Below are 15,099 nucleotides of genomic sequence, written 5' to 3' on the forward strand. Positions count from 1 at the left end.
GTTTTGGGAAGATCACTGGGATGATCACATCAAGAATGGCAATGATATGTAAAAAGACATTGAAAATTGTCATTGACAATCATTTAGACAAAATTTAAAATGTAATGTTATATTAATTTTAGCTTGATGAGTTTCCTAGTTTTACAGAAAAAAAGGTAGGAAAAAACAAGAAACAAATAAAAGAAATAATCAGAAAAATAACCAAAACAAATAAGAAGAAAACCTGTGTCCCTGTTAAATCCTAAGCAGATACAGATGAAACAGGAAATTATGTATAGTAACTATTTTTAATTTTAGTTCATTTAACAGATGTTGTCACTTTATTGTCATTATCCAAATAACTAAGGATGCTGTGCAAGTTTTTACACATCAACTTACTGTTTATACATCTTCTTGATGAGAGTATTTGTTTAATTACTTTGTATAATTTTTATTAAGTTGTTTATTTTCTTATAATTGATGAGAGCTCCTCATATATTTGGGGGACAAGATATATGGTTTTCAAATATTTTCTTCACTCTTTGGGTTATATACGTAACAGTTAAAAAAAAACAAAACTCCTGAACATAGTTTCTCTGATGTATTTACCTACACTGTTCCAGTTTTCTCTTGCCATGTAAATAGTACTCCAAAACAGCATAACTTAAAATAATGACCCCTGACTCAGAAATTTTTCACTTCCTCACGTGGACTGAGGTAGAGTACTCAGTGGAAAGATGGGCTCGACTGTCAGGTGACTCAGGTCTGGCACAGGATGAGGGTAGGTAGACAGATGGACTCAGATTCTCCCCTTCTCCCTCCATGGAATCTCAGAACCCATCACATGATATGTGTTCCGATGGTTAGCTGGATTTCCTACATGGTAGCACATGGCCTTCAGACACTGTCTTCTTCAAAGCTAGATAGACTCAGAAGGGACTTAATAATGGTTCTGCCAATTTCTGTTGGTCAAAGCAGGTAAAGTATGGCAAGTATTCAAGGGAGGAGAAATAGGCACTGTCTCTCTAAGGAAAAATGTGTAAATAGCGTACAGTTATCTTTAAGCTGCCCTGTCATTAGCCCATTGTAGAGCTCTGTAATTACTAATTTCAGATTGGTTTATTCCAGCTTTTAATATTCTAATTAAATTCATGAGCATGAGCACAATCTTTTTTAGTTTTGTTGTGCATATACTTACAAAGCCAGTGAAAGAAGCAGTACTTGAACAGTGCACATATAGAAGGGAGAGTGACAGACATTTTAATCCTTTAGGTCATGGTGAAGGAGGATTTGCTCTGAGGTCTTGGGGAGTAGCCCAGTCTCACCAGATACCAAGATGGCAGACCGAAGTTTGAGGAGCGTGGAGAATTCCACTGCTAGCTGTTGGGAAGATTAGAAGACACAAAACGGTGTTTCTAATGTTTCTTGATTTTGTATAGAACTAACATGGATAACGGCAAACAAAATATTTTGAGGAAAAAAATGGAACTCTGATGATTTAGAAAAATCCTCACCCATGCAGTTTTTTAAATGAGTCATCTATGCACATATGAGCTATCTCCATAGAAAAATCCCCAAATTGAGTACATTCTATTCTTTGTACATCATTCTCCTTTTTAATAGACAGAAATACTTAACAATAAATATTTATAAAGCACTACCTTTTCAAAGCTTGTACCAAGGAGGCCTGCAATGTAGTAAAGAGATTCTGCGATGAAAAAAATTAACATAATTAAGAAAAGATTGCATTATTTAGAGAATGAGAGGGAGTCACAAAGTAAATGAAATGTTTATGGATGGTGTACGGTGGAAGGATGGGAATGAGATGACGTTTGGTGATGAAAGGTAACGTTGAAATGAACGTCATAGCGTGATTATTTACAGCAGCTAAAGAGTAGAAGCAACCCAGTGTTCATCCAAGTGAATCAATAAAATGTGCTATATCCATAAAATGAAAGGTTATTGCATCATTTAATGAAACAAAATTCTGGTATGTGCAACAACATAAAGGAAAGTTGATAACATTTTACTGAATAAAAGAAGCCTGATTGGGAAAAACAAACAAAAAACAAACAAACAAACCCAAAAAGCCAACCAAACAAAACCCTTATATTGCATGATTCTGTTTATGTGCAATGGCTAGAATAGGAAACCGCATAGATCAGAATGTGGGTAAGTAGCTGTCAGGGCTGGGCTGGGGGAGTTGGGGAGAGGGAAGGAGAATTTTTCAAAAACACAGTGAATGATCCAAAGGAGCTGGGAAGATTATATCTGAGTGCCATTAGGTGTCTTCTTTGAGTTGAGAAGGAGATAGTTTCAGGGTCACTGTGAAACATACCATAAGAACAAACTGCAGTTTTCCCACTATAAATAAATTTGGTGACAACAGTGAAGCATAAAAGCTCAGCCTTGGGTAAGTTGTTCTGAATTCACGGGGGACTATCCAGAAGCAGAAATATAATTAATGAAGTGTCTGCATAACACCAAAGCCTAAGGGCAGCAGTGTCTTCAGAGATTTAAGTCCCAGTGTGCCTGCTACAATAAAGTGCCACCTGCCTGTTGTTGGCCTACCCAGACCTCCTCATCTCAGGTAGGATTCAAGGTCCTATTTTAAAGAATATAGGAGAAAAAAAACTAATTTTTTGAGGAAAAAAATTGGTAAATGATGAATTTTTTTGCCGGATTACTCATTAATATCTGCACTTAATGGCTCAAAATATTTCCTTCTCAGAACAGGAACATCCACCATCTAACCTTTTACTTATTTTATTTTGTTGTTGGTTCACAGGAAAGCTTTCATTCCTTGTATCATTGGGTAAGTATGTCCATGAATTAAGGTGTGTTTTGTTTTGTTTTATTGAAAAAAATTAATGAGGGAACCACATTAAAAATACAAATGTGCAAATTCATCTACATTTGAACCATATGCCGTATTTACTTAGGTCGAAGGAAAATTTCCATTACTTGCGTTCTATCCTTATATACATCAAGAATATACGCACATGCAAACAGGGCACACAGATAAATACAAATACACATGAGAGAGAGAAATCTACGTATTTTAACATCATTTATTGTCACTCATCTCATTTCATTTTATAGTATAAAAGGCCAGTTACAATCTAAAGTGAAGTAGATGTATGTGATAAATTCTATTGTTTTCAATTCCTTTTAGCTCTTTTTCTTCCACTGGTCAAGAGACTCACCTCTGACAACAACCACTCCACAAAGAGGCAATGAATATGGTGGCAGAGCAATAATAAAATTTGAGGAAACAAGTCAATAATACTAATTTCCTGCCTCATCAAACAATAAACACAGCATAAACTAAAACTAGTAATAAAATAATTTTTTATTATTGCTAGTCAGTGGTGTAGTCTCTGTTTCTGGAACTAAGACACAGATTTATAAACCAATTGTGTGTGTGTGTGTGTGTTGAAATATATAAAAATTGTTGTCTCTTTTTGTATTCCAGTAAGTATTTTCAAGCATGGACAATGTTTAGTCCTATACCTTACAGCTCAGTATCTCTAACATTGGTGTCTTTTCCATATTATTTTGAAGAGGTGAAGAGACGTAAATTCATCCAAATCTCCTCGCTGAGATAAAGAAAATAAGACATGACATCTAGACGTCCAGATTTAGATCAGAGTTTCTCAGCTGTCTGTCCCAGACACTTCTACTTGTGTGGCATAGATAGCAATGCCTCTTTAAACAGTGTGTACAAGACTAGATAATTTTCTGAGCATGAAAAGACAATTTACACAAAGAAGTTGTGTTCTACTTGACGATATTGTGTAGATGTCCAGAAGTATTACACATACATCTATCATTTTTTGTATAACTTTCTCAAAAATTTGGACAAGAACCAAGAAGAATGGATAGAGGGAATTGCTCGTCCTTGACTGAATTCATCTTCTTGGGAATCACTCATAACACTGAGAACAAAGTGACCCTATTCTCCTTGCTTCTACTTGTTTATCTCATTAATCTTGGGGCCAATCTTGGAATGATTGTCCTAATTAGACTGGATTCCCAGCTGCACACACCCATGTACTTTTTCCTCAGCCACCTCTCTTTCTGTGACCTTGGCTATTCCACAGCAATTGGCCCCAAGATGCTGGCGGACCTATTTGCCAAGAACAAATCAATCCCCTTCCTTGGCTGTGCTCTGCAGTTCTTGGTCTTCTGTACCTTTGCAGATTCTGGGTGTCTCCTGCTGGCAGTGATGGCCTATGACCGGTACAAGGCCATCAGCAACCCCCTGCTCTACACAGTCAGCATGTCCAGCAGAGTGTGCTCCCTGCTCGTGGCGGGGGTGTACCTGGTGGGGATGGCGGATGCTTTGATACACACGACATTAGCCTTCCGCTTATGTTTCTGTGGCTCAAATGAGATTAACCATTTCTTCTGTGATGTTCCTCCTCTCCTACTGCTATCTTGCTCAGATACACACGTCAATGAGTTAGCGATATTCACCATTTTTGGCTTCATTGAACTGAGCACCATTTCAGGAGTCCTTGCCTCTTACTGTTATATTATCCTATCAGCGTTGAAGATCCACTCTGCTGAGGGGAGGCGCAAAGCTTTCTGCACCTGCACCTCCCACCTAACTGCTGTGGCCATTTTCCAGGGGACTCTGCTCTTCACGTATTTCCGGCCGAGTTCTTCCTACTCTTTAGATCAAGACAAAATTATCTCATTGTTTTACACCCTTGTGATTCCCATGTTAAACCCTCTGATTTACAGCCTACGGAACAAAGATGTGATAGAGGCCTTAGAAAAATTGAAAAATAAAATATGGCTTTAAATATTCATATTAGGCATTTTTTTACACACGTACACCCACACACACATAGTGGTTTCTGTTTCATTAAAATTATACAATATGCTAATGAGAAATATACTTTTCTCAAATTCTTAAATATAGTAGTATTTGCATTAAATTCCCATCTTAAGTATACTGCTGTTCCCCACAAATGTCCTACTTCATTATGTGTCCAGAATTTACAGATGGTACTTCTAAGTGAAAACATTTCTAAGTTTTTTATTATGCTCATTTTTTTCAGTTTTTACTCAAATGTTTTTTCAATTACACTAAGACTTATTGTGTATTTTTGAGTGACCTTTGAGCATTTAGGTCCTTTATGTACCACAATGCATCTTGTAGTTTCTATACTAATGAATAAAAGCTAGTATTAGTAATGTATTAACCAGACATTCAAGTAATTCATAACAAGCCTCAAATTCATCATGTAATAAACAATTGAGGGCTATACATCCAAAACAAAATACCCAAAACTAGTGTAAAAGGAAGGCATATTTGGATAGAGAATTTCAATCTCAAATCTAAAAGAGATTCAAGTAGAGAGAAGAAAGGATACCAGGCAGAAGGTCTGACAACTAGACAAGACTTGAGTTGGACAAGACCATGTCTTAAAGGTAAAGATGTCCTGTTTGCCATGACAAGGAAGAACTGTGAGGGCAATATGTTAAGTGAACTAATTCATACAGAGAAAGACAAGTGCTGTATTCTCACATATTTGTAGAATCCAAAAAGGTCAAACTCATAGAAACAAAGAGTAGATTGGTGGTTGCTAGGGGCTTAACTATGGGGGAAATGGGTGATTTTGATCAAAGTGTACAAGCTTTCTCTCATTTTATGAGTAAGTTATGAGGACCTAATATACATCCGTGCCTCTAGTTAACAATGCTGTATTCTACACTTGAAATTTGCTGAGAGAGCAGATCTCAACTGTCCACACCATGCACACATTAAAAGTGCTACCTCTGTGAGGTGATGAATGTATTAACTAACCTTATTGGGGTAATCATTTCACTATATAAACATATATAACATCATCGCATTGTATACTTTATAATTTTACATGCTACTTGCCAATTATATTTGAATAAAGCTAGACAAAAAAGAAGAAGAAAAGAAGTCTAAAGGTTAGATTATACAGAACAATGAAACGAGCCTTGGTAAATTACAGCATTGTGCTGTCATCATCAACTATCAGTTCTTCTGTCATTTTCTTCAAGATAATTTTCTTCCCTTCTTCCTCATCCTCAGCCCTGGTAAAATGCTCCTCTTTGTCTCTTTGTGGCTCACAAATACTCATCTACATAAAGCACTATTTTATATCACCCTGTTTGTGAGAATTCTTTGCTAAAGGGTTGAGCTTTCCATCCTTTTATCCAAAGCATTGCATGTTGTCTGGGATACAATGGGAAGATAAACAAATGCATAATAAACTAAAAATACCAGATAATATTTTTGAGTGTTAATTTTTTTGAGTGTTAATCTTAGTAACTTAAAATTAACTGAGCATTTGGTAAGTACCTTAAGATATATATATATATGTGTGTATATATATATATATATATACACACACACACACATATATATATATATATATACACACACACACACATACATATATATATACACATATATATATACCACAATACATATTGCATTCACTTACACAACAGTTTCTTGGAAGGCACATAAAATTGTTATGGACACTAAGATAGTGGATCTATAAAGACATGCATATTAATTACTCTAAAAGTAAAAGCTATAAATTCTTGATATCTATTTCATCTGCCTTTGATCTTGTTCCCTGAAGGCTAAAGCATTGAATCAGTTTGCTGAGAAAGTGTGGTATGGCCATATATTTGAAATACCATTAAGGATTGAAGGATACTCTTAATTAAAAATTAAGAGCCACTGATGGTCTTAAGTGTTCTAGCTACCATTATAAGATGCCCTTATGTGAAAATATTTCAGAATGGAAGTAAACCTACAAACTTCCTCTGTTATTCAAGGTGGTACTTGTGAAGCACTGTAGCATGTTAGGAAAAGTTCTCACAGTAGAGAAAAAAAAAAACTTGCAGAGAATTCTTGTTTTAGATAACAGGTTTAAAGATTTCTACTCCTATTCTATTCCTAGAATTTTTTATCAATTCACCCAAACTTTGTATTGTTGCATATGATCAGCAGAAAACAGTGGCTAAAATATATCAAAGTTAGGCAAAAGAGGGTGTCAGTGGATTGCCATGAATTAAGAGATTAATAAACACATTGTCTAATTAATCCATTGATGTGTGTATGATAGATACTTATTTCAACATCTAAAGACTGAGTTGATAAAAATATTGGCTCATTTTATTGGATCTGGTGGATGTGCTATAACAAAAGGAAATTTAATCTCATTAAATTGAAGACCAAAAATCAAACTGACTGATTTAGTTAATTGTAGGCTTCCTCTCATAGAATGGGAGAGGTTTAATGAGAAATTATGGAATTTTTTATGGAATTCATAACTTAGAAGTTTGGGCAATGTTGCAGTGTTGCATAATGACTATTCTTTCTTGACATTCTACAGAAAAGGGGAACACTACATCAAAGGACTTCAGTGTATTTTAGCCTGTCTACTTCAATCTTCTTCATTCTTTTCCCTTTTAGTCTCTTCATATCACATCCCTCTCACATATCCACCAGTAATGGATGGAAAACTTCCTTGTCCAAATACAGATTTATCAATGACAGTGTGTAGTGAGTTAACACTATAGTCAAATTCCTATATCTTGACCTCCTCCTTCATCCCTGCCACTGAGATACTTAAGCATAAATATGGCAAAACAATGTTAGATTTGGGTACATGTCCAACACAGAGGACAGACAGATATATACTGGTCATAGGCTGTGTAAGTGCATTCGTTATAGATAGAACAGTAATGGTATTCAATAACCCAGTAAATAGGAAGTTCTGTGTTAAAGCCAGCAGCAGCGTTTTTTCATCTCCCTGGACATCTGTCTCTTTAGAACCATGCTGTGAACCAGGTAGCACGGCCACTCTAAATTTAACTCAGCACTCTTCCTTTCTATCCCTCAGACCCCACTATGTGAACAGGACTCCAATTAGATAACTCTAATCTAGTTCCTTCCAGCTGATACACTCTCTCCCTATAAAATATGACAGCTGCCATGTAAATCCATCCCTAGTGTTGGACAGGATTATGACTCATCTACAGAATGGTGAAATATAAACAATTTAAATATCAACTAATGGTGAAGACGTGGAACAATTGTGGCTTTTACATTGACAGTAGAATGAAAATTGGTGAAACTCCATGGCTCAGTCTACTATAGCTGGACATATAAATGCCCTTTGATCCCAAAATACCATTCTGGCTAGAGCCGGGTTCTGACTAAACAAAATGTAACCCAAGCCCAGAGGATGTCTGCATCCCAGAAGACAGGCTGCTCCCCAAGGCCACATAGACTAACATCCCTTCAATCTACCTCCACTCAAAAGTTTGAACCTGTCGTGTATATGGATTTAAGATTTCAAATAGTTTCTTCACATATATATATTTGTGTTTCTATTTATAAACACAAATATATGTGTAAATATTTCTCCCCTGATGTATTTACATGGTAGCTCATGGCTTTCAGAGACTCTCTTCTTAAAGAAAAGACTCAGAAGTGATATTTTGCCAATTTCATTTGATCAAGCAATTTAAGTACTACAAAAATTCAAAGGGAAGATGTATAGGTACTTTATTTCTAAGGAAAATATGTAAAAACCTGTATAGCCATCTTTAATCTGCCCAAACTATCATCAGTCCATTAGAAAACTCTGTAATTTCTAATTCCAGATTATTTTATTAGTAATTTTAAAATATTTTAACTAAATATATGAGTTGTGTTGTAATCTCGTTTTATTTTTGGTGTAGTCATACCTACCAAAGCAATCAAATTAAGCAGGACTTAAGCAACACACATGGGAACGGAGAGTAACAGACATTTTAATCCTTCAGGTTATTGTGAAAGTAGAGTTTGTTCTGGGACCTTGGGAAATGGGCCAATCACATCAGATGCTAAGATGGTAGACCAAAGTTCAAAGAGTGTGGAGAATTCCATTGCTATCTGTTGGGGAGGATTTAGGGAGGACATGAAATCTAATGGTACAGCCACCAAGGAAAACAGTATGGAGTTTCCTCAAAAAATTAAAAATACAACTACTATATGGTCCAGCAATTCTACTCCTTGATACATACCTGAAGCATATGAAAACAATAATTCCAAAAGATATACGCACTCCAATGCTCATAGAGCATTATTTGCAATAGCTGAAATATGGAATCAACCTATGTGTTCATAACAGATGAATAGATAAAGAAGAGGTGGTATATGTATGCAATGGAATGTTACTCAGCCCTACAAAAGATTGAAGTTTGCCATTTACAATGACATGAATGGCCCTGGAGAGTATTATGCTTAGTGAAATAAGTTACACTGAGAAAGACAAATACTTTATACTTTCACCTATATGTGGAATCTAAGAAATAACACAAATGAATAAATATAAAGGAACAAAAATAGCCTCACAGATAGAACAAACTAGTGGTTGCCAGTGATGGGAATGGTGGGGGAGAGGCAAGACTAAAGGGGACTAAGGGGTACAAAATAATAAGTATAAACTAAGTAAGATGCAAGGATGTAATACATGACACAGGGTTATAGCCAATATTTTATAGTAAGTTTATACTGAGTATAATCTCTAAAAATATAGAATCATTAATCTGTACACCTGTAACTAGTATAATACTGTAATTCAATTATACTTCAATGAAAAAAGAAACTTCTGGTATTTCTCAATGTACAAATTTTGTGCTGATAATAGCAAACACATTATTTTAAGAAAATAAAAATCAAACTCTGCTTATTTAGAAAAATCATCAAAAATACAAAAAATTTTAAATGAAGCATCCTTGCACATATGAACAATAGCATTAGGAAAATTCCCAAACCCAGTGCATTTCTATTCTTTGTACATCATTCCCCACTTTAATAGACAGAAATACTTAGTAACTATCTAGAAAGTGATTATCTTTGCAAATTCTTCTATTAGCAATTTTAGGAAATACAAAAAAAGGTACAGAACTTTTTCCTAAAGTCTTAAATGTAGTAGACACATTCTTAGAGAAATAAAATAAACATAATGGAGAAACAGTGCACTGTGTAAAGAATGTGGTGAAGTCACAATTTCAGTGAAATGTCTCTGGCTGATACATGGACGGGGAACGAGAACAAGACAATGCTTGGTGATGAAGGCTGCCCTGGAAGGTAGCATTAACGGGAATGTTACAGCATCATTATTCACAACAGCTAGAAAGTAGAAACAACCCAGTGTTCATCCAAATGAAGAGTGGATCCACAAAATGTGCTATATCCACAAAATAAAATATTATTCAGCCATATAATGAAACAGAATTCTAACACATGCAACAACATGGATGAACCTTTAACACATTTTACTGAAGAAAAAAAGCCTGGCAGGAAAAACTCATATTGCATGGTTCTGTTTATATGAGATGTCCAGAAGAGGAAATCACACAGAATCCAGAAGCAAATTAGTGGTTGCCAGGGCTGGATGGGGGGGAGGAGGTTGGGCGTTGGAGGGAGAGCTGACAGGCAGTAAGTATGGGTTTCTTACTGGAGTGATAAAAATGTTCTGGAATTAGACAGTGGTAATGGCTGAACAACCTTGAAAATACATTAAAATCCAAAGTAATGTATACATTAAAAGGGTGAGTTTTATGGTATATGTATTGTATTTCAATAAAAAAGAAAATATGATCAAAAGGATACTAATGTTCCTAAATAAGGGAGTGAAGGAGAATGTTTCAAAGACACAATGAACAAGGGGTAGGAGTGGGAAATTGTTCCCCCAACAGGTAAAGAGCAAAGACTCCAATTCTTGTCATACCTGAAAGATAAAATTACAATCGGGTGACAATGTGTTGTGTAGCAGAAGATTTTAAAAGATTTATTTAGGAAAGAAAAAAGTGCACCTCCAAGAATGGGAGGCGGGCTGTCTCAAGGGAGGAAGAGCGGAGGGTTTTGTCTCCCCTTCCTCTTATACCCTCGGTTAGAGGTGGTCTTTTGATTGGTTGATGGCTCTTGTCCCTGGAGTGCTTAGTCATGTTTGGCCCCCTTTGCACACGTCCTTACTCATGGTGCACACAGAAGACCCCATGGTGGGGGGGATGCTAAACTGCAGTGTTAATTGAAATACACTGAGCATTGGGTCAAGTCTAGTTAAGTCCTTTCTGCTACTGCACAGTCATGGCTGTCAGATTCTAACCAATTCCTTGCTGGCACTCATTTAGAAGAAGTAAAGTCCATTTATGCTGGAGATGGGCATAATGTCATCTTCTGGACCCTCTTCCCTCTCCTCCACTTGTACACCCAGTGCCCCCACTTATCTAACTACCTAAAAAAATGATTAAAGAGGGATCTATTTGAGTTTCATTAGATTTCCTCTGACTTGGGCAGAGAGTTTCAAGGTCACTGTGAAACATACCATTAAAATAATCTGCAGTTTTCTTCCCACTGGAGATCAATTTGGTGATAATAATGAAGCCATGTAAGCTCACCCCTTCCTAAAGTTGCTTCTCAATTCACAGGGGAAGATAGAAAAGCAGAAACATAATTAATGATGTTTTGCATAACATGAATGCCTATGAGCAGTAGCAGAGATTTAAACCCCAATGTACCTGGTAAAATAAAAGACCATCCGCTATTGCTCAGCTACCCAAGACTTTCTCATCTCAGGTAGGCTTCAAGGTCCTAATTTAAAGAATATAAGTCAAATAGAATACTAACCTGTGGTTGCCAAGGGGGAGGGGGGTGGGAAGGGACAGACTGGGAGTTCAAAATTTGTAGATACTGACAGGCATATGTAGAGTAGATAAACAAGATTATACTGTAGAGCACAGGGAAATATACACAAGATCTTGTGGTAGCTTACAGTGAAAAAGAATGTGACAATGAATATATATGTATATTCAAGTAAAACCGAAAAATTGTGCTCTACACTGGAAATTGGCACAACATTGTAAACTGACTATAACTCAATTAAAAAAAAAACTGTCAAAGTCACTAAAAACAAGGAAAGTTTGAGAAACTGTCACAGTGAACAGGAGCCTAAGGAGGCATGATTCCTAAATGTAATGTGGTGTCCTGGATGAGATCTTGGACTAAAAAAGAGAAAAGGTAAAAACTAACGAAATCTAAATTAAGTATGGGCTTTAGTTAATGATAATGAGTTAATATTAGTTCATTAATTGCAATAATATGTCATACTAATGTAAGAGGTTAATAATAGGAGACACTGGGTATGGGGTATATGTCAACCTCTGTAATATTCTTCTATATTTTTTGCAAATCTAAAACTGTTCTAATAAATAAAGTTTATTTTAAAATATCACACACACACAAAAATTATAAGTCAAAAAAACTTACCTTTTTGGGGAAAAAAGAAATTTGTAAATAAAATATTTTATGTCTGTTTATTTAGTTAAATAAGCTCTGTAATTTCATGCCCAGAAATAATATTTTCTTCTCAGAACTGGAAGAACCTGTCTGCCCTTGGTGGTATCCATGACACAACTTTTACGTTCATTTATTTTGATGTTGGTTCACAGGAAAGACTTCACTCCTTTGATCATTAGAGAAGTAGACATGCAAATTTAAGGGGTTTCCTTGTTTGGTTTTATTTAAAAGATAATGTAGGTACCACATTAAAAATTAAAATGTGCAAATTCATCTTCATGGTCACGTTTACTTGCAAAGAAAAAGTTTCTTAACCACATTCTATTCTCATGTACACCTGAAACATATTGTAAATATGCAGACACATGACACACACACGACACACACATGCACAAGGGAGAGAGACCACGTATGTCAGAAGCACTCGTTCCTCTTCATCCTGCTCCAGTTTTTTAATATAAAACTCCATTTAAAATCCAAAGAGATGCAGACACATGTATTAAATCCTGTTGTTTTCACTTCCTTTTAGTATTTTGCTCTGGCTGTTCGAGACCCCTCCTTTGGCACCAGATACTCTACAAACAGGTAATGAATAGTGTGGCAAAGCCATAATAAATTTCTAGAGAAAGGTCGATGTTACTTATTCCATGTCTCACTAAATCCTAAACAGCAGGATCGATAACATAATTGTTTTCATTGTTATTAGTGTGTGATATGCCAATAGATTCTAAGACTAATACACAAATATTTCAAATCATGTTTTTTTGAGGAACACAATAATTGGCATCATTTTTTTCTGTACCCATGGAATTTTTTCAAGCGTAGAAAATATTTGGTCCTATATCTTACATAGCCTGGTGTCTCTAACACTGATGTTTCTTGCACACTGTTCTGAAGATGTAATGAGATGTCAATTTACCCACGTGTCTTTCTTGACACAAGAAAGGTAAAGCTCAGGTAAGTCAAAGAGCTTGTAGAAAGTAACACAGCTCATGAAGAGCATCTGGATTTAGACGGAAGTCTAAAGTCTCGCACGATCCATCCCAAATAGTTTTTATTACCTTTGTGTAGATAGCAATGCTTCTTGCAGAAGTGATTATTGACCAAGTACTTTTCTGAGTTTAAAAAGAAAATGGCAGAAGTGAACCGTGTTCTTCCTTACAGGTGCTGCATGGATGTACAGACATGTTATACGTGTGTGTGCCATTGTCTTGATCATTTCCTCAAAAGTTGAGACAGGAACACTTTAGAAGAATGGAAAGAGGAAACTGCTCCTCCTTCACTGAATTCATATTTTTGGGAATTACTGACAACCCTGGGATTAAAATGACCCTTTGTGTCACGTTCTTTGCTGTGTATCTCATTAGTCTCCTGGCCAATCTTGGAATGATCACCCTAATTAGACTGGATTCCCAGCTGCACACACCCATGTACTTTTTCCTCAGCCACCTCTCTTTCTGTGACCTCGGCTATTCCACAGCAATTGGCCCCAAGATGCTGGTAGATCTTTTAGCCAAGAACAAATCCATCCCCTTCCTTGGCTGTGCTCTGCAGTTCTTGGTCTCCTGTACCTTTGCAGATTCTGAGTGTCTCCTGCTGGCAGTGATGGCCTATGACCGGTACAAGGCCATCAGCAACCCCCTGCTCTACACAGTCAGCATGTCCAGCAGAGTGTGCTCCCTGCTCGTGGCGGGGGTGTACCTGGTGGGGATGGCGGATGCTTTGATACACACGACATTAGCCTTCTGCTTATGTTTCTGTGGGTCCAATGAGATTAACCATTTCTTCTGTGATGTTCCTCCTCTCCTATTGCTATCTTGCTCAGATACACACGTCAATGAGTTAGTGATATTCACCATTTTTGGCTTCATTGAACTGAGCACTATTTCAGGAGTCCTTGCCTCTTACTGTTATATTATCCTATCAGTGTTGAAGATCCACTCTGCTGAGGGGAGGCGCAAAGCTTTCTGCACCTGCACCTCCCACCTAACTGCTGTGGCCATTTTCCAGGGGACTCTGCTCTTCACGTATTTCCGGCCGAGCTCTTCCTACTCTCTGGATCAAGACAAAATGAGCTCACTCTTTTACACCCTTGTGATTCCCATGTTAAACCCTCTGATTTACAGCCTACAGAACAAGGATGTGAAAAAGGCCCTTGAAAAATTGAAAATTAAATTGAGAAATTGAAAAATGAACGATGGTTTTTAATATTTATGTTATACATATACACATATATAACAATTTTTATAAAATTATATAATACATGAGAAACATGATTTTCTCAGTAGCAATACTAAAGCTCCGTCATAAGAAAATGTTTCAGTTTCTCAAACTTATGCTTCATTATGTGCCTTGAACTTATCTATGAAACTCCCTCTTCCTGTACAACTTCCTGACTCTTCTAATTTTGTCATATTTTATTTGTTAATGTGTTCATTCAAACATTATCATTTCACATATATTAAGGTTTGTGAGTGTTCACTTTTTTTTTTGCATTTAAGTGCTTTGCATTTCATGAAGAATCCAGTAGTTTGTGCACTAGTGAATCCTAAAGCCTAGAGGAATAAACAAACATTGATTAGGCAGACAAATAATTCCTAATAAGAAAAAAAAAAAAAACAGAAATACAAAACAGGAACAGACTCATAGACATAGAATACAAACTTGTGGTTGCCAAGGGGGCGGGAGGTGGGTAGCGACAGACTGAGATTTCAAAATGCAAAATAGAGAAACAAGATTATACTGTATAGTACAGGGAAATATATACA

General features: G+C 36.3%; 2 protein-coding genes across 2 annotated transcripts; both read left to right on the forward strand.

Moving 5' to 3' along the window:
- The first annotated feature begins 3,838 nt into the window (after positions 1–3,838).
- Positions 3,839–4,789, forward strand: LOC105101066 (olfactory receptor 5W2-like). The gene has a single exon (XM_064491837.1). The coding sequence runs from the start codon at positions 3,857–3,859 to the stop codon at positions 4,787–4,789; it is 933 nt and encodes a 310-aa protein (XP_064347907.1). The 5' UTR covers positions 3,839–3,856.
- Positions 4,790–13,585: 8,796 nt separating this feature from the next.
- Positions 13,586–14,518, forward strand: LOC105094787 (olfactory receptor 5W2-like). The gene has a single exon (XM_064491878.1). The coding sequence runs from the start codon at positions 13,586–13,588 to the stop codon at positions 14,516–14,518; it is 933 nt and encodes a 310-aa protein (XP_064347948.1).
- Positions 14,519–15,099: the final 581 nt, after the last annotated feature.

This window comes from Camelus dromedarius, chromosome 12 (genome assembly GCF_036321535.1).
Source record: "Camelus dromedarius isolate mCamDro1 chromosome 12, mCamDro1.pat, whole genome shotgun sequence".
In the NCBI taxonomy this organism is placed as follows: Eukaryota; Metazoa; Chordata; class Mammalia; order Artiodactyla; family Camelidae; genus Camelus; species Camelus dromedarius.